Here is a 25,127-nt window from a genome sequence, read left to right as displayed (position 1 = left end):
CCAGTGCTTGGATTCACATCCTGATACTGGTCCCAGTTCCCTGCCATGTCCCATGGAGCTTTGCTTCCCTTCTCTGAGCAACAAAGCAGGATGAGAGCAGTGGTGGTCCCCTCCCAGAGAGCACCTGCTCTTTGCCCCAAGCCATGCAAACACCTGCTGAGGCTTCTGCCACTGTGCCTGAAGCAGCTGTGGCCACCTGGGAATGGGAGTGAGGTGAGGCCTGAGGGAAGCAGTGCCAAGAAAAGTGGGAGGAAAAGCTGGAGGGCTTGTTTGGGATTGGTTTTCTTTTCCAGCTCTTGAAGATATTGCCGCTCCATGTGAGGCTCTATCAGCAAGCAGCAAGCAGAGTGTAGGTGCTCCTCTGCTCCACAGAGGGGTCAGCCCCTGCCAAGATGCACTTGGTGGATGAACATGTCCCCTGTCCCTGGTGATGGCATTGTAGAGCCTCTTAGCCATCCTTTGGGGGGCTGTGATGACCTTTGGGGGCTGCAACAGCCCTGGACCCCTGGTGTCAGCCTCCCCCAGCTCCCCCAAGAAATTTGTTTTCCTCCAATATTCAGCTCTCCACATCCACTAGGCCCAGTGGATCAGTACCAGCCCCATATCCATGACCAGAGCACCAGGATGGGCAGAGGGTTGCTTTCTCTTGCAGGTCACTTTGGAAGAGGTTTTTTGCTCAGTCCCTGTCCTGTACAACTCCCACTTTCCTTCCTCCTTCCTTCCTTCCCTCCCCAGTGGGCAAAGTGGGGAGGATCACTCACAGCTAGAGCAGGGAGTCAGACCAATGCTCAGTCCCCTCCATGGCCACCCAGGCTGGATCATTTTTGGCAATTCCTGTGCATCTGAGCTAAAACCACTTTAATTTCGAGCAGTAGGGTGAATTCTTATGAAAGTAACACATTTGTTTGGCTTTGGTAGTAGTAGAGGCTGCTAACTGCCTAGGAGTTGCTTCTGTGGTCATCCCAGAGAATGTTGTAAGTCCACAGTCTGGGCTTCCCAGCTGAAAACAAAACCAGTTTCTTAATTTAAAATTAAATCCTTCTGGCCCGAAGCTCAAAAGGGTAAGTGCAAACCTCTGCTGTCACAGAAGCTTTCCCAGATGCTGTGGCTTCACCAGATCCAGCTCGTGGCTGTACTGGGATGGCAAGTCCTTGGCTAGAAGAAGAGAGCTCCACCAAGATCATCCAGAGGGTTTGCACTCCCCCTTCTGTTATCAGGGTTCAGCCTTCAACCCAGCCCCATCTCTTGCTTGTCTGGTGCCAGCCATGACTCAAGTCCTTCCATGCCTGACCCTGTGAAGGAATCCTCCTGGGGAACCCCAGCAGTGCAGGGGCATTGTTCAGTAGCCACCCATGTTGCTCTTTGCTGGTTTCCTGACCCATTTGCCTGTGTAGAGATTATAATAAATGTATACTAAATCATGCAGTAAAGACAACTTTGTGTCCAGAACCACCCACCCATTTCCCAGTGTCTGTTTTCCCAGCACACTCGATCAAAGGTTCCTTTCTCTTCTCATGGAATCCCATAATGGTTGGGAAGGCACCTCAAAGCCCATCTCCTTCTATCCCCTGTCAAGGCCAGGCATGCTTTCCACAGTCCCAGGTTGTTCCAAGATCTGTCCAGCCTGGCCTTGAACACTTCCAGGCATGGTCCTGCCACAGTTTTCTGGGCAACCTGTGCCAGGGCCTCACCACCCTCACATGAAAGAATTCCTTCCCAATATCCCATCTATTCCTGCCTTCTGGCAGGGGGAAGCCATTCTCTCTTGTCCTCTTACTCCATCCCTCATCCCAAGTCCTTCTCCAGCTCTCCTGGAACCCCTTTAGACACTGGAAGGGCTCTAAGCTCTTCTCAGAACCTTCTTTCTCCAGGTGAACACTGCCAGCTGTCCCAGCCTGGCTCCAGAGCAGAGGGACTCCAGCCTTCAGATTATCCTCATGGCCTCTTCTGGACTTGTTCCAGCAGTTCCACATCCATCCATTTCTTTAACCATCCTGTGCACTCCTTGCTTTAAAACTGGCCAGATGGAGTAAACAGGAGCTGAATGAGCAGCACTGAAGCCAAATGGGGGCAGATGGTGCAGGTCAGGATGGCCACTTGGCTGGTCAGACACTGGCCACAGAGCCATGGGTGGGTCAGTAATGCCCAGTGTTGAAGCTGGGGGGACAAAGGGGATGCAGAGGCTGGTGCCGAGGAGGGGCTGATCCTGAAATAAATGCACTGCTCCAACTTGCATGGAAACCCTGAACTCAGTCTGGCAGCTGAAGCCACACAAAACACAAGCCCACAGTATCAAAGGGATTGCTTTAAATCTGTTTTAAATATTAGCAGTAACCCTGGGGTAGCGAGAAGCCGGCTGAGCCCGGGGTGGGGACTTCCCTGCCCGAAGCTCAAGGTGGGGCAGGCTCTCCTCTCTTCAGCCCTTTCCCTCCTTTGCTGCACATCTGTGGCAATGCCCCCGTGTCCCACACTGCTCCTGCCACCTCCCCAGCACTGGCTGTGCTCAGGGACGGCAGCACTGCATGAGATGGAGCTCTGCCCCAGGGCAAAGCCAGCCTCACATGGGGGTGGCAGACAGAGACCTTCCCCCTGCCCACATCCCACTGGTGACAGTGTCTTCACAATCCTGCCAACACAGAGATGTCCCTGTTTTGGGATGTCTCCAGTCCCTCTTTTGGCTGCATGGACGCCAACTGACCCTCTAAGCTGGCTCCTCCAGCATCACATCCAGCAGAATAAACATCAGAAATCTTTAAAATCAGTTTAAAACGGGATTGAGGGACCGGGGAGTGGGGATTTAGAGCTGTCATGCCCAGAGAACAAGCCCGTTCCTGCCAGCCCTTGTCCCCCAGCACATTACGTTCCTCTCGTCTCTGTATTTAGTGTTCTGCTTTCCCTAAAGCAGTTGGTGTTGGTTTTTTGGTTTTTTTTTTTGGTTTTTTTTTTTTTTTTTTTTTTTGTTGTTGTTGTTGTTTTTTTTTTTTTTTTTTGTGGAGAGTGGCGGGGAAACGGTGGTGGTACGAGTGTAAATCCAGCGGTGGAGTTGCACTGTTCGTTCAGGGCTGCAGCACACACCGACCTCGACAGCGAGCGCCGGGGGGCTGAAGGAGCAGAACACTTCCCCTTGTCCGAAATAATCCTGCACCGAGGATGGGGATGAACATCTTCCCAAACCCATCTCCCTCAGCCGGCGTAAGAGAAAACGCTGGTCCCCTCTGAGTCATGAAAATCCATCCCCGTGCTGATTTGATGAGAGGGGACAGCGGGGAGGGGAGATGCCCCGGCTCGGTCCCCGCCGGGGCTCGTCTCTGACATCAGCACGAAACCGGCCATAAAAGCAGAGACCGGAGGGGACTCCGGTCCACACAGTCGCCACCTGGCTCAGCGGGACGGCAGCCGGGCACCTCAGCTCGCCTCGCCTCGGTGAGTGCAGCCCCGCTTTTCTCTCCCTCAGGGGATGCTCTTGCTGCTGGGTAATTCCCGAGCGCTGCTTTGCCCTCCGTGTGTCTGTCCTCGCGTCTGTCCAGCCGGCTGGGGGGAGGAGGGGGGCTTCCAAAAGTTGGTGGCCGCAGCAAAGCTGAGCTCCCTGGAGCCCGGTCTGTCTCCTGCTCAGCATGCTGAGAACTTTTCCTTCTCAAAAGTCGCTGGCAGTGGAGCTGCTGCCGCAGCCCCGCCGTGACCTGCCTCGCCCAGCTCTCCTGCTTCGGTCCCTGGCCCTGCTCCCTCGTTTCGAGTGGCTGCAGAGATCCAGCCCATCGCTCCCTGCACTGTCCTGCTCAGCCCCTCAGTGCCCTGAAGCGTGGCACAGGGCATTCCCAGGTTATCATTTCAGGGGTGGGTGCCAAGGGTGCAGAGGTGGTCATCATCCATCCATCCATCCATCCATCCATCCATCCATCCATCCATCCATCCATCCATCCCCTCTTTGTGCCTCTGCTTGGTGCAGCCAGTCCTGCGTTTTGGTGGTGGACTCCATCCCCTGGGCTGTGGGGTCCTACAGGTTTACTGGGGATCTCAGAGAAGATCAGGCCTGACCTAAGGCACTAGGCTAGGATCAAAATCTATTTTAATGACCACGAGGTTTGTGCAGCTCATGTTTGGAGGTGATATTTTTCCCAGAGGTGTCAACCCCAGCAAAACCCCCAAGCCCTTTGCTGCTGGCACAGGGATGCTGTGACAGGGACACACACCAACAGCCAAATCCCTTCTCTCCTGCAGTCACATCGGAGTCCTCAGCAGGGCTCAGGAGACTTCACAGCGAAGTCACTGCTGCCTGAAAGTATTGGGGATGAAGCTGGGGGTCACCTGCCTCCTGTGGCTGCTGCTCCTCTGCCTGACCCTGCCCGCCACCCACGGCCGCGTTCTCCAGCGCTCCATGGAAATTAGGAGTAAGGAGAACATGAGTAAGGGACTCTCCCCACCCACCCCTGCCTCCAGCTCCTCTGCATTCCCACACTCAGCTGCACTTGGGGGTGAGGGGGTGCTGCCACTGTGCAGGAGCTTAGAAACTGCTTTTGCATCAGCTTTTACCCTCCTCATCCCCCTTCCCTGCTCCCCTGGTGCTCACCATCCCCTCACTCTGAGTGCAACGCCCCTTGCACGCCCTCCAAACCCCTGATGGATTTTCGACTTTCCCCTCCAGACCCGGACATCGACCCCTCGTGGTACACGGGCCGCGGGATCCGGCCGGTGGGGAGGTTCGGGAGGCGACAAGCCCTGGGTGGGAGCACCCAGCAGCGAGGCTGTGCAGCCCCCTACCCGCACCCCCACCCTCCCCAGCAGCAGCTGAACCCCTAAACCGGAGCTGACAATAAAAACCTTTCTCCTCTCATCCTTGTGTCCCAGCCTCTCTGTTCCAAAAGGCAGCGTGGCCGGGCCTGGGGGCTGTGACCCCCAAATTTGCATGGTGGCCATGGTTTTCTGCCTGCCCTGGCTGTGTATGTGGCAGCCCTTCCCTCTCAGGTTTATCCCCTGACACTCCAAGAAACACCCTAAAAGTAAGCTCAGAGTGTGAAAAATGAGGTTCACTTTTCTGGCAGATTTGAAAAGGTTTAATAAAAGACAATAAGAGACAATAAAGCAAAAGGTTATAATGGCTGGGTGCATGGCATTCAGCCAAGAGCACCCCTGCTGTTTTGGAGACACCCCTTAAATTCATCAGCCCATTGTATATTCATATAGACCTCTCATACATTTTCAAACTTCTCTATAAACTATTTTCCATATTCCAGGAACTGTTTTACATGGCCACTCCTATAGTCTGCCTTTTTAGAGCATGTGTGTTTCTTGGCTGTGGTTTTAATTCATTTTGCTTATCAGTCTTAATTTGGGCTGTGGTCTTTAATTTCCACAGACAGTAACTGGTATATCAGTAGCAGGTGTGTTACCCAAACAAGCAGGTAGCTCACTTCCTACAAAGACACTTTATGTTACTCCTAAGGAAAACTATATTTTAAAAAACATTTCAACACCACACACATAGTATCCACCCTATTATTTGTGAAAAGCCAGTACCATAATATGTATTTAAAACAAAAGGGACCCCATTCCCAGGTGTATCCCCTGTGGTCCCACAGTGTGCCAGCTCCTAGGGGTGCCCCCAACAGCTTCATTTCCATGAGCTGTGGTCAGAAACAGCCACCCCATTTCTGTGGAGCTGGGGTCAGAAACACTTGGGGAGAATGTGATGTTCTGTCCACCACACTGCCATGCCCCAAAAACTCCGAGATTACTGCCCTGCAGACAGGGTGAGTGGTGCTGCCTTTGGAGAGAGCACAGGTGGTTTTTTTCCTCCTCTTCCAGCCAAGGTGAATTTCCATAGTCGACTCAGAATTGTGTAAAAGAGAGACCCAGCAAGGCACAGGGCACACTCTGGCTCAGTGATTGCTCCCAAGGATGGGCTGTGACCCCCTGTAATGGGGTGGGTGGGGTGAAGAGAGCACCGGCTCTGGTCTCTGCCACCTCCAGGCTTCCTGTGATTCCCTACAGGCTGACATGCAGGACAGAATAAAACAAACAAACAAACAAACAAACAAACAAACAAACAAACAAAAACCACACCTTTAGGGCAATATTCTCTTTATTTGCAGCTTGGGTGTAAAACCATTGGGATCTTTGCTTTGGGAAATTAAACCCTCCCTTTTCAGATGGAAAGAGAAATGGAAGAGGTGACAGCTGGGGGTGGGGGGATGTCACCAGTCAGGGTTGGTGGCAGTGTTCCTGGCAGGTTGTGCTTTTCTCTGGAAATGGAAGATTGGTAGAAGAAACCCCTGTGCTCCATCTCCCAGCTGAAGATGGTGCTAAAGGGTTGAAGATGCCCTGTGTAACCAGGATGGGCTCTGAACTGGCTTTGAGAGAGAGAGGATGGTCAGGCTGAGCTGTCCCTGCACTTCTGAGTCTCCCCTGCTTTGTCACTGCCCCCCATGGAGGCTGAGTCCAGCCCTGCTGGGTGCAGAGTCCTCAGCTCCAGCAGCACCTCAGCCTCGTCCTGCTCACCCTCAGGTCCACAGTTGACCTCCCATGCGGGGATGGCTTGGATACCTTCTCTTTTTCCCTCCTCAGGAGCTCTTGGACTAGGAGGAAACACAAGGAAAAGAAGGGCATTTTTCTCCTGCCAGTGGTTGGGATGCAATGGCCACCCCATGTCCCACCCCAGGGGACCATCCCTCAGTTCCTTGAACAGCTAAACTGGGGACACCATTGCACCTAGACTGGATACCAATGCAAAATAAAATTGTAGCTCTGGGAGAAGGCCTGCAAGCCCCCTCTGACACTGGAGTATCTTGGGATGGATCTGTCCATCATTCTGCCTTAAGGGGTGGCACAGGCTGGACTGGCTGGGAGGAACATCAGTGACAAGTAGGAGCAATGAAGGGGGCTGAGCTGTTCAGGGGCTTGGGACCATGGTTCACCTGCCTCTGCTCTCATCTACAGCCATCCCATAACTCACCTACAGCCATGAAGACGTCATTTACTTGATAGTTGGATTTTGCAGATGTCTCCATGAACAGGAGGCCTTTTGTTTGTGCAAACTCTTCTGCTTCCTAAGTGGAAACAAGCAGAGTTATTGCCCTGCCCCGTCTGGGGATGCTTGTTCAGTTTTATGGTTGATTTCATGGTGGGTCAATAATTATTTGGAGACTTTGGAGGTGTCTGAAAACCTCTTAAACTCTTGGCTTTCCTTGGAAATTTTCCTTGGATGTATCCCAGTGCTTTCTGTGAGGGGTGATGAGGGAACCCCAGGCACTCACCTCAGTGGTGACCTCTCGCTCAGCAGCAAGGTCTGTCTTGTTGCCCACTAGAGCAATCACAATTTCATCAGGGAGGAATCTCTTCTCCAGCTCCTCCAGCCACAACTTTGCTCTGCTGAATGTTTGCTGGAGAGATGGAGACAAAACCACCCAGTGATCTGGTTTTGATTTAATCCCTCTGTCTCAGACCAAGCCAGCACCAAACCAAAGAGGGTGGGGAGGTTCCGATTGCCCCTCTCAGGGGAACACCAACCCTCAAACATATTTAGGGATAAATCACCCTTGGATGGGATTTGTGGCAGCAGAAATCACTCCTGGGTGGTAGCATGGTCCTTGCCAGGGGCCTTACCTTGTTAGCAATGTCATAAACGATGAGGGCAGCTTGGGCATCCCGGTAGTAGAGGTGACAGACACTGTGGTACTTCTCCTGGCCTGCTGTGTCCCAGATCTCAAACTTGACCGTGGCCTCATCCAGGTCGAGTGCCTGTGTGAAGAAGGAGCCTGCAGGCAAGATGCAGGGTGTGTGTTCACTTGGAGCAAGAGCAGGGATGTCAGATCCCCTGCCCTGAGGCCAAACCCATCCTGAAGGTTGTCAAAGATGTTCTAATGCACAGAATCCAGGGGGGACTCGTGATCACTGGCACTGGGCTGAGGTGGCCCTTCCTGGCAGCAGATTTGGGTGGATGACACCAGATTTGATGTTGGATTATTCAGAGCTTTGCAGAATAGCCCCCAGATAGAGAGACAGCTCCACCTCGCTGAGCTGTGAATGGGAATATCCACAGGAAGGGCTCCTGCTGGAGGGGAGCCTCCATCTTTTCCTTCCTTCCTGGCTTGCAGACCAACCAGGGACAAGGAAGAGGGACAGGAGGAGAAGCTCCACTTTGCTCTGCTCCACCAGTTCAGGTAGGCTCTTCAGTTACAGGTGGGATCACAGCCTCTGTGCCTGCTGTGCCTTAAGGCAAAAACCAGGTGCATCACATAAAATGCATATATATATATATAATGTCTAGATGCTATAGGACTGAGGCAGGGGGAATTGAAACTAGGTGATCTTTAATACAAACCATTCTAATAGAATATGCTTAGGCACACTCCTGGGGTGCCTGAATAGCAGGGAAGGCAGCACAGCATGCAAAGAGCAGATGGGCTGCACAGTTTACTCATTTTGCTGCTTACCTGCCTCTAAAAAGCAGCAGGAAGCCGGATTTGTGTGATGTGGACATGGCTTTGTTTGTGGCTTGGTGCTGAGGAAATGGGCTGCAGAGATGTGAACGGGCAGGTTCTGGCTTTTGGGCAAATCCGCACCGTGTTTCAAAGTGGGTCTGTGCTACTGAAAGATGGACCAAGCAGCTCTCCTGCATCCCACCCCGCTGCAGAGAATTGCATCAGGCCTGCTCTCTTGTCCAGAGCCCCTCACTCACACCCCACGGTTGGCAGCAGCTCCCTGAAGTCGTTTCTCACGTATCTGTAGGCCAGGCTTGACTTGCCCACGGACATGCTGCCCAGCAGGACCACTTTGTACATGTAGGAGGGACGAGGCCCCTCTGGGGAGACGCCTGATGTCACCATCTGTGCCATGTCCTGCAAGGAAACCAACTCTGCTCAATGGACATCTGCAAGTGATCCCAGGATCAGCTGAGCCTCCTGCAGCAGCTCCTAACTGGCAGCTGGGCAGCTGGGGCTTAACTCCAAAATAGGCTGGAATAAAATCAAAACCATTATAAGTTGTGAATTTAATGGATCAAAGCACCTGCCACTGTTAGTTATGACCAGAAGGTGGAGATGTTTAGGAAGAAACTTCATACAAGAAGCCTCCTTGGATGTAGGCAAGGAGATTGGTGCATCTCATTTACCTGGAGGAGCTGGAGGAATTTCCTGGCAGAGGGAAATCCCTTCTGGCTGTGCCTTGCTCTCCAGGACATCTCCCTCCCCAGAGTCCTGGTGAAAATCTTAGGTTGATGTCCCCCATTTATCCTGGTTAGAAGTTACATCAGGAGAGCCTCAGGAGCGAGAGGCCCTGACCCAAGCAGCCCTGAGGAGCAGCAGCAGCACACAAAGGAGGTAGCAAATGGTCCTGCACCCTAAAGACCCCCAGACAAACCAAACCCCTGGAGTGCCACCCACGTGTCATCCATGCCACCCTGCTGTGCCCAGGGATGGCAGAGAAGCACAGACCCAGTGACAGTGGTTGCCTCAAACCTGGCTTGAAGAGAGAGAGAGCTGCTGCAGAGCCTTGGCCGTTCCCTGGTCGGTGGGAGCCCTCCTGGGTGACATGAGTGTCCCCTCCTCCCAGCCCTGAGTCAAGGAAATGCCACTGCCTTGTGGCTGCTGGTGGAGAACTGCTGGTGCAGTGCCCTGGTTCCTCCTCGAAGAGCTCCTCCTCCAAAAATACTCAGTTCATGAGGACAGTAATAAAGGAGAGGGGAAAGGTCACGGGGTGTTGGACTGAGCAGGATGCCAGGTTGAGCTCTGCTGCAGGGGGGATTTCCCTTCCACGTAGAAGCAAGCCCTGGTGTGGCAGACAGCAGGGATCTGCAAAACTTCTAATGAAGGATTGGTGCCATTTCTACCTGGACCTCAGGAATTTGGCTGTGGAACTTGGTGAGCAAGAAGTGCCTTTACAAAGACACCTACAGCAGCACCAGCAATGGAGCTCCCTGCTCTCTGCAGTTCCCTGCCCTGACAAAAGCCCCTTGTTCCTGCGAGCTGCTCATCCCACGTGTCTCCTTTCTTTTGCCTGTCCTCCCTCTGCAATCTGGCAGGCTCCAGACCTTTAATTCTTCATTAAGGCTGTCATTAAGAGCGCTCCTTGGCTGAACCCAGGTCTGTATCTTTAGACCCAAGTAATTTTTCTGCTGGGTGAGACGGGCTTTAATCCCCTTAAAAACATAGGTAATATCATCTCCCCCAGCTCATGTAGCCCTGCAATGAAGTGCAGGATCACAGTGTGTGCAGAACAGCTAGTTAATCATATTTTTCATGCAGGCAAAAGATAAGCCCTGTGGCACAGCACACATATGTATGGTCCTCAGGGTACTGGGGGTATAATACTCCTTAGGGTATTGATTACATACATTTGCCTTTCTGTAGGCTGGAAACAAGACTGCCATCCATTCTGGGCTGTTATTGTCAGTGATAAGACATAAAACTCTCTAAGGAGACAGAAGGCTGCTTGAAAACTACTCAAGGTTGTCTGTATTAAACACAGTTTCTCATCATTTTCCTCTGCTGCTCTCTGTTCAACCTTAGAAAGGGGTTGATGCTGGAACAAAACTCACCTGAGATTTACTGCAATGAGTTCTGCCAAAGCTCACTCGAAACAATTTTTTCCTCCGTGTTAAGAGGCAGAAGGTGAGTCTCCCTTCCCACCTGAGGAGGATGGCAAGGAAGCAGAACAAGTGGCTTTGTTCTGATTCAATTGAAAACAGGATTTAAGGGGAAATGGTGGGGGTTTCAATCTCTTTTTTTTGTTGGAAGAGTACAGAGTAAAACTCTGCACTTGCTGGATTAGGGATTATGGGAAAAGCATCCAGCATCCATATCTACTGTCATCAATTTGGAGAGCAGCCTGGGCAACAGCTGAGGTGGTGCAGGTCCTCTCCTTTGTGCCAAGAGGCCACACTGAGAGGCAGGGAAAGTTCAACCTACTCAGATCCAGTGTAGTCACAGAAAATAAACAAATTTATATTCAATCAGCTGTGAAAACCCTGTTGGTGGGTTTAGTCTCTAGGTACATCTTAATATTTTGTGACAGCTGTGTCTAGCAGCAGATATTAGGGGCAGGCTTGCTTGATCCTACACCTGTCTTGAAGGTGAGTTCCCAAACAGCCACAACACCAATCGTTTCCCACTTCCTAATAGAGGATTAAACATTGATGCACCCAGGAAATTGTGTTCAGCATCTTCAGCCTGGGCTGGAGGGATCCTGGTGTATTTATTGTCAGGGGATAAGCCTTTTATTTCCAAAGCTGTAATAAAAGAAAAGCCATGCATACTTCTGGGGATAGAGTCACTGAAAAGTCTTATTTAAAACCCTATTTAGTTTGCTGGAAAATTGATGTTGTTTAAGTGCAACGATGTCTAACAGGTGTCTAAGCTTTTCTAGGTCTTAATACCATTAAAGCCATTTGCTGAGTTTCTGCAGGGGGGCAAGAGTGAACCAGAACAGAAATTACTAAGCACCTCAGAAAAATTACAGGACTTTAACACTTAACTGTGTAAGTCTGCAGATTTTGGACACGATATTTCAGGTTATTTCAGATTTAGATACTTAACTTCCCCCTTCCCCCCCAGGATAATTGTCATGCACCTACCTCCCCATTTAACTTCTACCATTTAGCTCAAAGCTCTCCTCTGCTTTTGGAATCCTCTTCCTACTTGCTTAAGTCTGGTTTAAATAAGAGGGTGGCCACTCAGAAAGTTCACTTAAGGCAGGGTTACCAGAGAATACAAAAATCCCAGCTGCAGACATAATGTGTAAACCCTAGACTTACACAGCGATGATTTCTCAGAACAAGCAGCTCCCCTCAAAGGGAAAGGGAAGGAAATAAGGATCATTAACCTTACTGCGACAGGGAAGTAAGGCAGCAATAAACGGGACCGCCCTGGGCTGAGGGAGAGACCGAGAGCTCTGCTGAGACCTTCAAAACAGCTCTGGGACGATGGGGGTAGGGCAGAAGGCTTCCTAACACCTCTTCTCTTGGGCAGGGAGTCCATGAGGACCGTGCCACCCTTCGTGCACCACTCGTGCCTTGGGGGTGAGGCTGCTCCCTGAGGATGGGAGGATTTCTGGAGCTTGCCTGGGAAAGGCACCTTGGAGAGGGCTGGGGACCTGTCCGGTGGGGAATTCCCGAGCAGAGGATTCCTTTACCTTCCCGAAGCCTTGCTGTGCTGCCAGGCTTCCAGTCCGTGTGTCAAGGGTGACAGGATGCCGGCCCCATGCGTGTGTTCCAGCCTCTCCGTGCCGGGAGCAGCTCAAAGCGCAAGCACCGGCCCCGGGAGCGGTGTCAAAGGGGAAGGAAGGAAGGAGGGAGGGAGGGAGGAAGCCCGAGATCAGCGAACTTTAGACCTGACAGCAGGCCTAAGGTCTGGCAGCCAGGCAAGACGGCACGAGGCTGTTGTGACAGTGGCCGTGCCCCCAGCATCCCTCCCTCCATCCCTCCCTCCCTCCCCACTTCCCACGCTGGGGTTTGGTGGTGGGTGGGTGGATGGATGGATGGATGAATGGGTCGGTGGGGATTACCCCCCCCAAAAAATCCCAATGCTTTCGGGATTCAAGAGCAGCCCAGCTACCAAGGAAATGGGGGTAAACCCGCCGCAGACCCCCCAAGGTTTCAGGATTAGGAAGGGCTGGGTACAGATGGGGTTGTGGTATATATAGGATTTGTCCTCTCTGGATTTTTATAACATGGCAATTTCTGCTGATGAACATTAGACCTGGCTTTGGTCTTGTGCCAGGTACAGGCTCAGATATCCTGGGCTGGGATTGCAAAGGGAATTTGTTTTGTTGGAGAAGATGTGCCCACTTGTCTGGCAAAATGCTTCTGCTGCAAAGAAGCTGCTCCTGAATTTGGGAGGCACAAAGTGAGCAAAACCTGAGCATTTTACTGCCTGTTAAGGTAATAGCTGGTTACCCCAGGCAGCTGGGGCTCAGTGTTTTGAAGAAGGCTGTTCTTGTCTAATATCTTGAGAGAGAAATCACAGCATATTATATTGCATTGAGATACTGGGTGTGGAGTGAGAATGGGAAGGTCTGATGATTAAACATCTGAATGACAATGATAATTCTGTGTTTCTGTCACTCCTCTTGTCATAGTCAGTGCCTTTCCTTCAAGTAATATATCTGGAAGGGAAACAGATAAAACAAAATCTAGTCCTAATGGTTATAGGGAACAGGGTGAAAAGCAGAAATACTACAAGAAAGCTTAAAAACAATGTCATCCTACTTTTGAAATGAAAAATGTGTCTTGTGACTTCCAAGGCCTAACCACTGCAGTTCAATTACTTCCCATTTCAATTATGAAAAGCCATGTACAATTTACCCTCCCAGCTCCTTCCCATCAGCTTTGCAGAGGCTAGAGCAGGATTTGGGGGTCCTTTCAACACAGTTCCTAACAACCCTAGGAATACATATAGTTTTTCCAGCCCAGAAGTAGTTTAATGTGCTCCCACCCCTTTCTTATAACTTGTTTCCCAAAGGAGCTGATGTAAAGCCTTATTTTTTCTTTTTTTTTTTTTTTCTAGGGCTTTGGATTAGTCAGTCCTTCAGTGTAAGTCTCTGTGATCCTGTGCACAGTTGCACTGGTACAGCAAGGGGGTAGGAAGATGTTTCAGAATTTTGGAAGGGCTGAGTGTGGATACCTTGGGCTAGGGTTGCTGCAGCAGGAATCCTTGCCCACAGCAATGATTTTACCTGCTGGTTTGGACCTAAAGGGTTAACATCATGCACCTAAACTAAGCATCTAATTTTCAATAGAAAAAAAGGCTGGGAGGCTTTGAAGCCTTATGAAAGGATGGCTTTGTCACTGCTAAGAGAAACTTCACTCCCAGTTTGTGCTGCTCTGTTATTTTCATACCAGTCTCTCTGCCTGAGCATATGTCACATCTCAGAGGCCTTTGTGAAAGGCTTTGTAAAAGAAGATGGTGAGGATGAGGTGCCCAAACAAAGTGCCATGGCTTGATTGGTAAATGCCCGGGACGACTCCAGAGCCGAGGGAGCGTGTCCCTTGTGCTGGCCGGGACAGCCTCCCCTGGAAGGCTCTTCTGCAGCTCCTGGCGAGCCAGACCCCACTAGAGGGCACAGCTCATCTACCATTGAAGATAGCGATGTTGCTGCTGCCCAGTCTCATTTCTGAACTGGGGAGCCAAACAGACACCAGTCCGTGAGAGACGGACTGAGGTCCTGACAGAAGTGTGGATGGACAGCCAAGCTTCTCTTGTTCTTTGTTCTCCAAACAACAGGAATGTGAACATCTCTGATAAGCACTGTTGCAGTGCCAGGGAGCCAGAGGTTTTCCCCATGTATCACTGTCTGCTTGCCTGCTTCTTGTGAGGGAAAATATCCAAGATGCTGAGGATCAGACCTCCTTCAGTGGTGAGTGGTTTGCAAATGGAGTCTGTGGCTGCACTGATACTGGATGGGTCCTGCACAAACCTAGGGATGCACCTCACTGTGCTTGTGCATTGAACGGTTCCTCACTTGAAATAAATTTTACTGGTAAGAACTGGGTTGTTTTTCCGAGGTTTAGGGACTGCATTTCATTTTAAAGTTACCTGATGTAATTATATCATGAGAATTTGGAGGATGGGTCTGGCCACAGGAGTGGTGTGGATCAAATACACCTGCAGCCCCCCTGTAGACCTTTCCCCACTGCTCCACCTCAGCCTTTTTATTTGTTTTTTAACTGTGAAGGAAAGGCTGATATGTCAATGGTTCACAACAATTCCAGAGGAGGTCAAAATAGAACTTCTAGGCTAAGTATGCAAGAATATTTTCAATAATCTTGTATTTCTGGCTCTGCCTGCTGCTTAACTTTGAGCAAGATGCCTCTCCTTCCTCCTTTCTCTGAGCTAAAGGAGGTACAAGCACACAGATCTTTGTGGGGCAGTTTAGAAACTCCTGGAAGGTTCTTTTTCAGTGTTTGTGTAGCACTTGGTTTTCCCTGACTGTGACTGCTATGAGGAAGCATCGATATTGACACTGTAAATCCTCCCTTGCTTAAAGAAGAGTGGTTGTGTGGGAATGGCAGCAGAGTCTGGCAACAAAGGCACAACCCTCAGCTGAAAATAGAGACTGATACCTCAACTTTGCCACTTGTTTGCTGTCTGCCTGTGGGAAGAGTTTTTTTTCCTCCCCTGACTTGTTTCTCCCCCTTTTCTTGGGCCCATCCACATGGAATTAATGTGGTCCCTGGTGTGCCCTGTGCAGGCAGCCCTGCTCAGGAGGTCTGATCACTACCAAGACTCCCACACTGTTGAAACGATGCTTAGACTTTGTATTGCTCTGAAATTATGCCCATCTTCAGCATTTTTGGTCCTCTGAGGTCCCTGAATACCACTAAATTGTTCCTGATGGGTCAGTTTGTATCCGGAACACTCTCATTTCTTATTTTTTTCAAGAACAAGCACCTGAAACTATGGTCAGCAAAATAAATTCAAAATAATCAATCCATCCAGAGGTCACAACAAATTATACTCTCAAAATTGTTTGCCATACCTGTGCTGGTAAATGTGCCATCCCTTGTTTGCATGCTGGTATTCATACAAAACATGGGTAAGGAGTTAAATCACTGAATGGATATGCTTGAAGTGTCCTGGTCTTTGCTGTTTCTCCTTTTCTGTGTCTAATGATGAATAATGAAAACCCAGGGTATTCCACTGGTGATCATACAGGCAAGGTCTGTCACCACGGCCACGGAGCATTAAAAAATAATTTTGTTTTGAGAAGAGCAAGGGTTGTGCCTCTGCTTATCAAAAAAAAAAAAAGAAAAAAAAAGAGATTGAGGCCCCCACTGTTACGATGATAAAAAATTAAGACATATTTTAAGCATTGGTGGAGTTGTAATGGTGAACAGATCATTTACAATGTGTCTCATAACTGTGGGCCTACAAACTGCTTCAGGCCTCCAAAATGCCTTCCTGTATTAATTATTAACGTTGCTAAAACACTCCAGAGATTGGCCTGGAAACATTAAACAAACTTAATATTAATAGCTCCCAGATGATAAGTGATGGTGAACATTAGCATGTGTTAAAGACCGAGGAGGGAAAATAACTACTGACTACAATAAACATTTGAAGTCTGGTGGCATTAAATTACAAAAAGAATACAAGTGTGAACCACAAGAAAGGCTTTCCTACAGCATTAGCGCTTGAAGAGACAGGTGAGATTGTTTTCACCTCTGAAATTCCACCTGACAGGTCACGATAAATAGCCTTGAGGTATGTGCTGAGGTTCTTGCCCTATGTTTAATAAGTGCAGTTTGGGTGAAAAGTAAATGCATGTGGCTTGCTCGAGTAAAGGTGTCTGCACTGAACAGTTTGCTTATCTCAAACTTCATATTCTCTTTTCTCAGCGGTCCTTGGCCAGGAGGATCCCCCTCCACGAGTCCAGCCCACATTGCCAGGAGAGCTGCCACAAAGAGACCTTTGGCTCTAGGCTGGGTACCCAGCTTCAAAGGAAAAGACAGCTCCCGAGGGCCATGGAAATGGTTCTGCGAAACAAGAGACACCTTTATCTAACAAAAGCACAGGTTTTGCAGCATTTTACATGATTAAAGCATTTAAGCACTCTCTTCCACGTGCAGGATCTGGTGTCCACCCTGAGCTCCATGTGCTGTTTTTTTGCCAGTGGGGATATCACATTTGGGATGGACCTTGACCTCTGAGGAAAACTTGGTGGCAACTGGCCAGCTGGCTTGAGCTTTTAGTGTGGGACTGGCAGAGTGATCACACATGTTCCCTTAGGAAACCAGGCTAAAAATGGCTGTAGGTGGTACCTTTCCAAGCAAAGGGCTGTAGAGGAGCTCCCTGATAGCCAAAAGTTGCTCAATAATCTCCCCCAGAAGCACTTCATCTCTCTGTGTTTGCAAGGCAGTTGCATGAAATGTCACTGAAAATTATTTGCCTGTGCGTGGAAAAAGAACTATTTAAGCAATGCTGTCTAGCACAGACTTGAAAAGCTCATGTGGGTGTGAATATGAGTTTAGTTTCCCTGAAGTCCCCACCCAGCTTTGGGGGTGCCTACCCCAGAAAACTTCAGAGGGCATTTTATGACAGGTTTTGCCTCTCTTCATGGCACCCAGGCCTGTGGCCACTGCAGTTTTGCTTTTTCATGTCACGTCTAAATGTTTGGCAGATTTTCCATTGATTTTTAGTCTCAGGCACTGGGTGTTACAGGCATGGCTTGTATAGGCACAGGAATAGAAACTATTTCATCAGTTTGAGCCTGAGTAACCTCGTTTAAGGCCAGATAGTCCTGGAAGAGTTGTAAAGCAGTCATCTTGGGCAGAGGTGAAATGAGTCATCTGCTGCCAATAAACTTGGAAAGAACAGAGATGCCTGGTGGGGGAACACCATTATCTGCTGTTACCTCAAGCAACTCCTTTTATAATTGAAAAAGGTATTAAAAGTTATTTTGGGAATTTCTAATTAGTTGAGTTGAACCACTAATGTGCTCCGGATGTTTTGGAAACTTAACCCAGTAACTTCCCCAAAAGAGGCCATGCAGAGAAGTGTCTTTCCTGTCTTTCCCCTCTGCCACCACAGCTCCAAGGTCAGAGAGGATGAAAACCTCTGCAGAAATTCAAGTTGAGCAATAAAGGCGGTGCCTGTCAGCCCCTGGGGAGGTGGCTCCTCCTAACAGCGCCCAGACATCCATGGCTTGAGGCTGGAAACCCTGCAATATATTGAGTAGCTGTCCTTAAGAGAAAGGCACAGATAGGAAAGGCAGAAGGCAAGAGGATGGAAAAGCAGAGACTTGGTGGCAGAGGCCATTCTATTCCCGTCTCCATCATCTTTTTTCCGTCATGATCCTTGACAAGTTGTTCAGCTGGCTGTGGAAATTGGCAGTTTCTAGCTGCAAAATATTTTGCTTTCTGTCCAGTTTGGGGTATTCCATGCTTTATCTACCTATTTATTTATTTATTTATTTATTATTTTTACAGCAGCTGAAACAAAAGGGTTCTCCAGCAACTCACTGTGTTCGGAGGGGGGAACAATTATTCTTCTAATTGCTCCTACAATGGGAGGGCAAACTAAACACTGGAGACTTTGACAATGCTTGCCTGACTGTTTTGGCTCCTTATTGATGGAGAAGAGAGGAACTGATGCCTTCACATTCCTACTGGGAAGGATCAGAAGGATTTTAGTGCTGTGATAATTAACGCTGAGGAAAAACTCACAGAAAAATGGCAGGGCATCCACCAATACCTGCTGCAGGGCTGGGATGGAAGAGCTGGGTCAGGATTCCCAGCAAGGCAGAGGGCAGGGAGACCACGCTGGACAGGTGACTCAGCCCCATATGCCATTCATCAGCCACTCTGCATGGAAAACCAGGAATGCTATGGATGCCAGAAAAATGTGTTATGATTTAAAATCAGATGCACCAGCTTTAACACACTGTATCATCTCAGATGTTTTGTCTCCATTTCCTCTAATGTTTTGTTACCAGTATCATCTTTCACTTCCCAGTTTAGGCAAAGTCCTTTATTTCAGGAAACTATAATGACCTGCCTTCCTGCCCTGCTGGTGATTATCCCAGCTGGAATGTGAAATCCTTTAGCACCAGCACGGCTTTAGGCAAGCCAGGAATTGTTAGCTGCCATGGCTGGTTTGCTGCCATTCTGTGCAGGAGGGCACAGAGAGATGACAGCAGGTAGGGTAGGGATGCATGGCTTCAGATCATAAAGCAGAAACATGAAACATCATACAGGTGATCTTCTGTCTGATGTCAAGTGGTTGGAACCATTCCCTGAGAACAGGCCTGGTGATTTTTCACTTTACTGTAGAATAGGTGAGTGGAAAATACCTCTTCCTGATAAGGAATACCTGACAAGAATGAAAGGTGATTTGAAGCAGAGCACAGCTTTCTGTGCTTGAGAAGAGGGATGGTTTGCCTCTGATTTGTGCCTTGGAGGAATCTGGATAGATTTCCATGAGGACAATAAATGGCACCTCTTTCCCCCCAGCTGAGGGAGTTCTAACTGTGATGTGGTTTCCCAAAAGCTTTTCCAAAAGCATGTTCATATGGCATTTTACAGAGCACTATGACTAATTGCTGCAAGCACTTGGTCTTTTACAAACAATTGGTTGTTTTTAAGCCATGTGTTGTGGTTGTGTTTTACTCCAGTCCAAAACAACTGGCGTTTAAGAAAATCTGGAGGGCCTGGTTGGAAAATGTGGCTCAGCTTAATGCTGCAGCATTTGGGATGGGAGTGGATGAGGCCACACAGCATGGAGCAGGAAAAACACAGGGAAACTAGTATCAAGGCCATGTGATTCCCCACTCCTGTGTCTCCAGGCTGTCAGTGGGGTGAGGACACTGGCACCATGGCAGCAGGAATGCTTTGATATATTAATCCCAAAGTGATGGAGGGATAGTTCCTCAGCTGCTACAGATGATGTAATGCATTGTTTGCACTGAAGCCAGCCCAATTTTGTCTGGCTGAAGGATTTACTAGTTCAGAATATGTTTTTGGACAGATGTAGAGGCTGTATTCCCAAATTAAGTATGTACATTGATCTTTCACCTGCATTCCACCTGGAGTGCAGGCAAGAGGGAATGCAAGGCATCCCACAGCCTGGAATAGGCTTTATGCCCACAGCACTTGAGGTAGGGAGCAAGGAGTGCTTTTAGACTAGGTGGAAGAAACTAGGATGTCTTTTCTTCTGAAAATAGCATGAGGCTCTCTTAAAATGTGGCTTTTTTTACACATCAAGAGGGGAAGCCACAGGAGAAGCATCCAAATTTGGAGCTCAGCAGTGCTGTGGCAGGCTGGGAATAGCAGATAGGAGCAGAGAGAGCAAACAACAGACCATGACCATCCAGCTTTGGGAGACAGCCTGGGATGGGTTTGGCTCCCCACAACCCCAGCTGCTGTGGAGCTGGCTTCACTTTGTTCTGCTCAAACACTGAGCCCTGGCATGTCTGCTGCTAATTAGATTAGGTCCTCAGGGGCTGCTTTGAGCGGGTTCCCATTTTTGCCCGAGATGGGCTGCTCTCCGTGAGCTCAGTCATGCCTGGTACATTGCAGGTGAGCTCCCTGCCTGGCACAGTCACACAGAACGTGCACGTGCTGGTCTGGGTGAAGGCTGGCTTGTGCCCTCCAAGCAGGAGCATCAATGGGACAAGAATGACCTCTCTGGGGTCACTGAGTGACAGCTGGGATGGATACCCATGCCCCATATTTCCTGGCAGGGTGAAAAGCATGCAGTATTTAGACTAGTGTTTGCTAAGGCAGACAGACTCTCAGGATAGTACTTACCACAGGCTTGACATACCCAGCTACTCACAACCTCTTTTAGGAGAAATTTGGCAAGAAATCTCTGGTATCCAGACTAAAATTATAGATGGTCTGTTTAGCTGTATGCTTTTGTGTGCCGAACTGGCTTTAAACTTTACATAGCATCATCCCCATCCCACTTATCTCCAAAGGACTTTGTAGAGGAGAGATGCAGTTTGAACAGACAAGCCAACCCCTTCTCATCTCAGTAAAGTCCTCCTGCTGCTTATCCTAGGAGCTTTTCTCTCCACAGCTATTCAAGTTTGATTTCTTTTTCATAAAGAAAAGCAGACTTGCAGGCGCCATTTTAGATAAGGTCTTGTAGATGGTTGTGCAATGACCCTTTCTTGAAGTGCTCTCAACGTTAAATATAATGTTTTAGTATTTCTGTTGTGATGGTGGCACCCAACCAACTCATGGCCAGTTTATGACCCCAGAACTACCCCCTTTTCCCTTATTAACAGTTAGTGAGATCGTGAATTTAGCTTTTGGCATGGTATTGGCTGTCTGCTTATTTTCACTCCACTTGTTTCTCAAGTCCTTAACCTCTTGTATGACTTTACCCTCTTTTTTTGATGACACTATAACACTGCGTCATCATCTTGTTTCATTAGCACTGTCCTATTTGTGCCAGGATGCAGATGAAAATACTAAATTAAATCAGCCCTGAGGTTAACTTTTGAAAAACTCCCTCCAAGAGAAAATTCTTCCTCAACCCTAAAAGCAATCCAACCTCGAGCTCCCCAAAGTGGCATTCTTAGTGACCTGTGAAAAATTTACAAATGAAAAGCTATCTCCTGTGGCATGCCAAGGTGATTAGAGAAGGCAAATATCTCATTGAGAGGTTTTGGCAAGATGAAGCCAACCAATACACTTTCTTCAGGAAAAAAAAAACCACATCACATTGCTGTTGGTAAAAGTGATCAAGGTCTGCTGCTGTTGTTGGATTTTTTTTCTCCAGTCCTATTAAAGCTTGGCTTGGAAGCCCACAGTACTCTCCTTGGCCAATCCTAACTCATGGATCTCTTTTTTGGACCAACTGGGAAGACGCTAATCAGTTCTGGCTTTGCTGTGTGACTACAAACTCCAGGCTAGACATGACAAAGCTAAGCAAGGCTCCCAAAGGGCCAGAGCTCTGCTGATGCAAATAATGACCCTGCTGACTTGAAGAGATGGAATAACAGTTAGGAATTTCATCCAGGCAAAATACATACGGACACCACCAGTCTCCTGAGCCCTGTCTTGACACTGCTCAGATGTGGCAACACACCTGAAAGCTTTTCCCAGGAGGTCTGATTTGCTGGAGAGGATCACCTTGGGCTCCCTAGGAAGTTTAATAAAGTACAAGCCCTTTAGTTGTACCAGCTTTTTTTATTTTCCTGCAGAATTTCAGTGCCAGCACATACTTGTCTGTGATGTAATTTTTTTCCATTAATAAATCCACAGACCCTGCTGGATACCACTGATGTTATGTTTGCAAAATATTGCAATGCTAATGGAGCCCTGCTCATCTCACGTATCCTGACAATCTCAAATATTGACCTCCTCAGTGTAGATTTTCCAAGGTCTTTAAAGCGTTCCACTCTCTTTGGACTAATGGACATCTTGTTAAAGCTGTCAGGCTTCATTTCTGGTTTGGCAGATGCCATGACCTTACAGTGGAGAGGAGAGGTGCCCTTGTGCTTGCTTTTAACACCCTCACTCAACCACTGCTTTCCCCTATCCCAAGGCTTGCCTCTAATAGAAATGTAATCACATTTTCCTGCACAGGACACAAAAATCATCAATTTCATAGTGTAAAAGAGATTTGTCAAGTATACCACCACCACCAGTTTTAACACCCGATTGCTTGCTCTGATTCACAACAGTGAGGTTTAACAAGAGGGTTTGGTTTAAGAGCAGCACAGGGGGAAAATTGTATCTTTTAGGGAGTGCTCTGCACAAAGCAGCCTCCTTGCACACAGCATACTGGAGAATGAGGGGTGTTTTATGCACTTAAAATAGAGCCCTTTAAAACTGGCATGGGATACTCAGTGTTGTCTGACTGCCATTCATCACAGTCATGACTTTCAGACAAAAAGAGCCTCACCCTCAGTTGTTGCTTGCTAGTATAAGGAATGTCAGTGTTTCATTTTCACTCACTGCACTCCACAGAGCAGCCAAAACCAACGTGGTTTGAACCATTATTTCGAATTTATCTGGACAAATTATCTATGTATAGTATTTTTATTACAAGACGGCTTATTTTGTCTATATTCAAAGAAAAAAAAAATTACTATGCATGTCTGGAATGCAGGAAAAGAGAAGGATTTCTTACACTGCAGAGCACATTCAGTGAATGATTTGAAATCTGACTGCAGTCACCCACCAGCATGTTCTCTTCCAATTTCTCTGCTTTACTCTCTTAATTCTTCCTTCCCTCCTCCATCTTTCTTTCCCCCTTCCCCTGTATTTCTATACTCTATTTCTTCCCCCCTTCTTCCTTCCTCCCCTGCTCTATTTCTTTCTTTCTCCCCTTTTCCCATCTTTCCCCTGGATTTCCTTTTCTCTGCTTCTTTCCTCTCCCTTTCTCCCATCCATTTCTTTCCTTCCTCCCCTGGATTTCTCTTCCTCTCTCATCCTGTCTTCCCCCTTTGTCCCCCCAGATTTCTATTTCCCCTCTAATTCTTCCTCCCCTTCCCTTCTCCCTTTCCTTTGTTCCCTCAATAGTCAGTTTTTGGACAAAAATCCTTGCCTAGCCCAAGGCTCTGCAAGGCTTTCAGCCAGGCAGCACTGATGCAAATCCTACTGCACCCCTGAACAGGGAAATTCCTTGCATGGATACAGTGATGCAGCTGCACAGGTGGCCAAAATCCCTGGGTAACAGGGACCTAAAAATAAGGCACTGCCCCGCCTCTTTAGCCAGAATTCCTCATAGGGCAGGGGCAAATGTGAGGATAAGAGTTCAGGGAATGAGTTATGCAGAGCCTGAAAGGGTGGTAGTGCTAAGCCAGGGCTTTGGGAGGTGAAGAAGGGAAGCCTGAGGGATATTTAGGAAAACCTGACCCAGCAAAGCTATGCCTCCAGGGTGAGAGCTCAGTTTAAAGCCCCTGTGCTGCCTTGCAAAGCAGGTCCTTTTTATTCAACTTGTGTAGGATCCGAGTAAACCCGATGCCAAATCTGATGGTGTGACACACATTCTGCTGCCCAAGCAAGGTGAGGGACTCATCCATCTGCTTCTGCTGACAAAATAATTATTTGATTCTTGCAAAGATAAACAGTCCCAGGTGCAAGGAGCAGCAGTGATGCAGTACCACTACCCAGTCAGTCTGAGGATGACTCAGATCTCAGGTGCTGTACATGAAAACTGCCAATAAATATTAAGAAGGCAGGTGTTGCCTTTTACTTCAATCAAGTTTAAATCGATAGTAAAATTAAATCATAAAGATTAAATGCAGCTTTCTGGTCAGAAGGGAGTGAGTGGGTTTTGTAACCCTTTTCTCTGTCTATGCAATAACATGAGCTTGAGAGACTTTAATTCATATTTAGGGAATTAGTATGAAAATTGAGGTGTAAGGGCTGTGACAGGAATCCCAGAAAATACATGTTCCTTGTCAATGTGAATTCATTAAGCACTGATGTACTTGACACTAAAATTAATCATGTCCACTTACACTTAATAGTAAAATTCATTGTTGAAGAGGCCCCACAGGGCTATGAAGCTGTGTGAAGTGCCAGGGCACGAAGTGTCGTGTTTCTGTCCTGCTCCCCCTCTATTTGTGGCAGAGGAACCCCCCAGCTTTATGGCTGGTGAGGTTTCAATGCCCATTTCCATGATTTCTGGTAAAATTTACTGTGTCCAGTTCTGGGCTCCTCAAGATGAGAAGCTCCTGGACTGGGTCCAGCAGAGGCTGCAGAGGTGATGAAGGGATTGGAGCATCTCTGAGGAAAAAAGGTTGGGGGAGCTGGGGCTCCTCAAGAGGAGGCACTGCTGAGAGGGGACCTCTGTAAGGTGTATAAATATCCAGTGGTGGGTGCCAGAGCATGGACCAGGCGCTGCTCTGTGGGGCCCAGCAATAGGACACACAGAACAGGCAGATGCTGATGCCCAGGAGTTCCACCTGAACAGGAGACAGAACTTCTTCCCTGTGCAGTGACCAGACTGTCCAGAGAAGGATGTGGAGTCTCCCTCACTGGGGATACTCCAGAGCCCTCCAGACACAATCCTGTGCTCTGGGATGACCCTGCTGGAGCAGGGAGGTTGGATCAGATGATCCTTTGTGGTCCCGTCCAACTTGACTCATTCCGAGATTCTGTAATTTCCTATGGCTTGGTAGGGAGCCCAGGCACCCCAGTGGGAATGGGGTTGGTCCACAGTGGGGCTGAGGGAGCAGGATGAACCCTACACACCCCAATTTTGGGTGGTGAGGAAAGTGAGCAGGGACCATCCCTCCCCCCCCACCCCCCCAATTTCAGATGGTGAGGACAGTGAGGAGTGTCCCTCAAACACCCGCCCCAATTTCAGGTGGTGAGAGCAGTGAGTAGAGACCCCCAAATACCCCCAGATTTTGGGCAGTGATGGGAGTGAGGATGAATTCCGTACGCACCTCAATTTTGGGTGTGAGGGCAGTGAGCAGTGACCCCCAAACACAGCCCTGCTTTGGGTGTGAGGGCAGCGAGCAAGGAGCCCCAAACACCCCCCAGTTTTGGATAGTGATGGGAGCAAAGATGAATCCCACACGCACCCCGATTTTGGGTGTGAGGGCAGCAAGCAGGGTGCCACAGACTTCCCGATTTTGGATGGTGATGGCAGCGAGCACAGACCCACACCACAATCTCGGGCGATGAGGGAAGCAATCAGAGACCCCTATACCCAGCCCGGTTTTGGGTACGA

General features: G+C 48.8%; 1 protein-coding gene across 1 annotated transcript; it reads right to left on the bottom strand.

Annotated features, from left to right (window-relative positions):
• Positions 1-6,459: 6,459 nt before the first annotated feature.
• On the bottom strand, positions 6,460-8,831 carry RAB17 (RAB17, member RAS oncogene family). The gene is made up of 5 exons (XM_062506710.1): positions 8,675-8,831; positions 7,600-7,751; positions 7,251-7,376; positions 6,950-7,043; positions 6,460-6,572 (listed from the first exon to the last, which is right to left on the bottom strand). Exons 1-5 carry the CDS (start codon positions 8,829-8,831, stop codon positions 6,460-6,462), a joined length of 642 nt encoding a protein of 213 aa, XP_062362694.1.
• Between the last annotated feature and the right edge of the window lie 16,296 nt (positions 8,832-25,127).

This window comes from Cinclus cinclus, chromosome 21, assembly GCF_963662255.1.
Source record: "Cinclus cinclus chromosome 21, bCinCin1.1, whole genome shotgun sequence".
Lineage (NCBI taxonomy): Eukaryota > Metazoa > Chordata > Aves > Passeriformes > Cinclidae > Cinclus > Cinclus cinclus.
The sequence above is the reverse complement of the archived record's forward strand: the minus strand, read 5'-3'. Positions and strand labels throughout refer to the sequence as shown.

Excerpts from the sequence above, each read along its gene's own strand:
- RAB17 (XM_062506710.1), bottom strand. The coding sequence starts at position 8,831 with ATGGCACAGATGGTGACATCAGGCGTCTCCCCAGAGGGGCCTCGTCCC. Across the intron at positions 7,377-7,599 it reads TTTATGACATTGCTAACAAG|CAAACATTCAGCAGAGCAAA; the intron begins GTAAGGCCCCTG and ends CCATCTCTCCAG. Across the intron at positions 6,573-6,949 it reads TGACGTCTTCATGGCTGTAG|TCCAAGAGCTCCTGAGGAGG; the intron begins GTGAGTTATGGG and ends GTTTCCTCCTAG.